The sequence below is a fragment of the Aureococcus anophagefferens genome (genome assembly GCF_000186865.1).
Source record: "Aureococcus anophagefferens unplaced genomic scaffold AURANscaffold_1195, whole genome shotgun sequence".
NCBI lineage: Eukaryota > Pelagophyceae > Pelagomonadales > Pelagomonadaceae > Aureococcus > Aureococcus anophagefferens.
Window position 1 is genome coordinate 1 of NW_008706297.1, and position 1984 is coordinate 1984.

At 72.6% G+C, this 1984-nt stretch overlaps 1 protein-coding gene across 1 annotated transcript; it reads right to left on the bottom strand.

Moving 5' to 3' along the window:
• Positions 1 to 494: 494 nt before the first annotated feature.
• AURANDRAFT_69241 (expressed protein) lies at positions 495 to 1689 on the bottom strand (the record flags this gene model as incomplete). The annotated part of the gene is made up of 1 exon (XM_009044999.1): positions 495 to 1689. A coding segment is annotated over one exon (1195 nt), but the record flags the coding sequence as incomplete, so codon positions are not given.
• Between the last annotated feature and the right edge of the window lie 295 nt (positions 1690 to 1984).

Below are 1984 nucleotides of genomic sequence, written 5' to 3' on the forward strand. Positions count from 1 at the left end.
TCGCGCGCGAGAACACGTTCTTCGACGTCGCGGTCGAGGCCGACCGCGACTCCGACGACGACCCCGTCGTCGGCATCGTCGACGCCGACTACGACTCCAACGACGACGACGGCAGCGCCGGCTCCGACACCCCCGAATCCAGCCTCTGATGAGATCGCCCCGCACCGATGTCAATCGGCCGAGGAATGTAAGACGATCGCCCGCGAGACGAGGCGCGCGATGTCCTGGGGCGGATCGGCGCCTACGTCCGTGCGTGCTATGACCCGGTCTGGGTCGTCGCCGAGGACTCCCGCGAACCGCGAGCGCGGCGACGCCGGGGCGCCCTAGGACGAGCGTCGTAAAACGACCTTACTAAGGAAAGAAAACGAAGGGGCACGGGATCAGGCCGCAGTCTTCGACGCCCGGGCAGAGGCACACGGGCGGTCTCGACCCGGTGGGGGAGTGCTCGGCGGCGTCCTGCATCGCCGATGCGACATTGAGCTCGGCAATGGCACCCGCCTCGGCGCGAGTCGGCTCCCACTCCGCCTCCTCGTCGCCGACGTAGGCGTCGTCGTCGCCGCCGCCGCGGCGCGCGGGCTCGGCCGCCGCGCGGAGCTGCGCGCGGAGTAAGTGCTCGCGGAGCTGGTCCCGGATGGACCGCGCGATGGCCGTCGTCTGGTCCTCGGCGAGGTCGAACTGCGCGCCGACGGTCGCGGCGAAGGCGTCGGGCGTCGGGGTCCGAGAGTGGCCGTGGGGCCACGTCACCGTCGCCTCGACGACGCGGCCGCCGTGGAGCGGCACGCGCACGAGCACGCGCGGGTGGCCCTCGGCGGAGAAGTGCAGCGGCGCGGGCGTCGCGGGCGCGGCGGGGTAGGGCGGGAAAAGAGCGGGAAAGAGCGAGTGGGCGTCGTCGTCGCATCGGCGGCGCCGTTTCCGCGGCGGCGCGCGGCGGCGCGACGGCGCGTCGTCGCGCCGCTCCTCCTTCTTCTCGTCCGCCTCCAAGGCCGAGGCCTTGCGCGTCGTCGCCTCGAGCTTGAATCGCTCGTCGGCGGCCCGACCGTCCGTGACGATGCGGTTCCAAGCGTTGATCAGTCGCTTCGCGTCGCGCCGCTCGTCGCGGGACCCGGTCTTCCGGAGCATGTCGAGGGGGCCGCCGAGGCCGCCGAGGCCCATCATCGCGATCTCGTTGAAATCGAGACGCGTCGAGTAGATGTCGCGCAGGATCTTCGCGGCGCAGTTGCCGCTGTCGCACGCCTGGCGGAGCCGCGCCACGAGCGCCTCGAGCTTCATCGCCCGCTCGCTCGCGCGCCCGACGCGCGTGGGACGCGAGTCTTTCGGCTCCGAGCGCGTGAGGCGCGACGCGTCGACGCCGAGCAGCGAGTTCCGGGGCCGATCCGCGGCGCCGACCTCGCCCCCCGGCTCGCTAGAGCGCCGGACGCGCGTGACGCTCGACGCGTCGACGCCGAGCACCGAGTCCCGGGGCCGCTCCGCGGCGCCGACCTCGCCCCGCGGCTCCCGGGCCTGCGCGTCCGCCGGCCGCAGGTTCTCGCGCTCGAGCTCCTCGACGCGCGACGGGTCCTTCTCCGCGCGCGCGTCGCGCCCGCTCGGGGGCGGCGGCGCCGCCGCCTCGTCGTCCTCCTCCTCGGCGCCGCTGTAGCCGTCCCCCTCGTCGAAGAAGTCGTCGTGCTGGGCGTCCCAGGGGCTGTACATCGTCGTCGTCGGATTCGTCGTCGTCCTCGACGGGCTCAGCGCTGCGGCGAAGTTGTGCACGACGGCGACGACGTCGAGAGCGGTCGATGTGGCAAGCGTGCGACGAGGTCCACGTCGAGCGCGCGCTCGGGTCCGCGCGGCCGAGCACGTTTTCAAGAGAGGGCGGGAAATCTGCCGCTGACCTCTCGCTCGCCGAACCCGGATCCCTCCGATGGCCAGCAAACCTCCTTACACCCCCGCCACCAGCTCGAACCCCAACAACCGCGCCTCCATCCACGCGATCATCAGCCGGAGA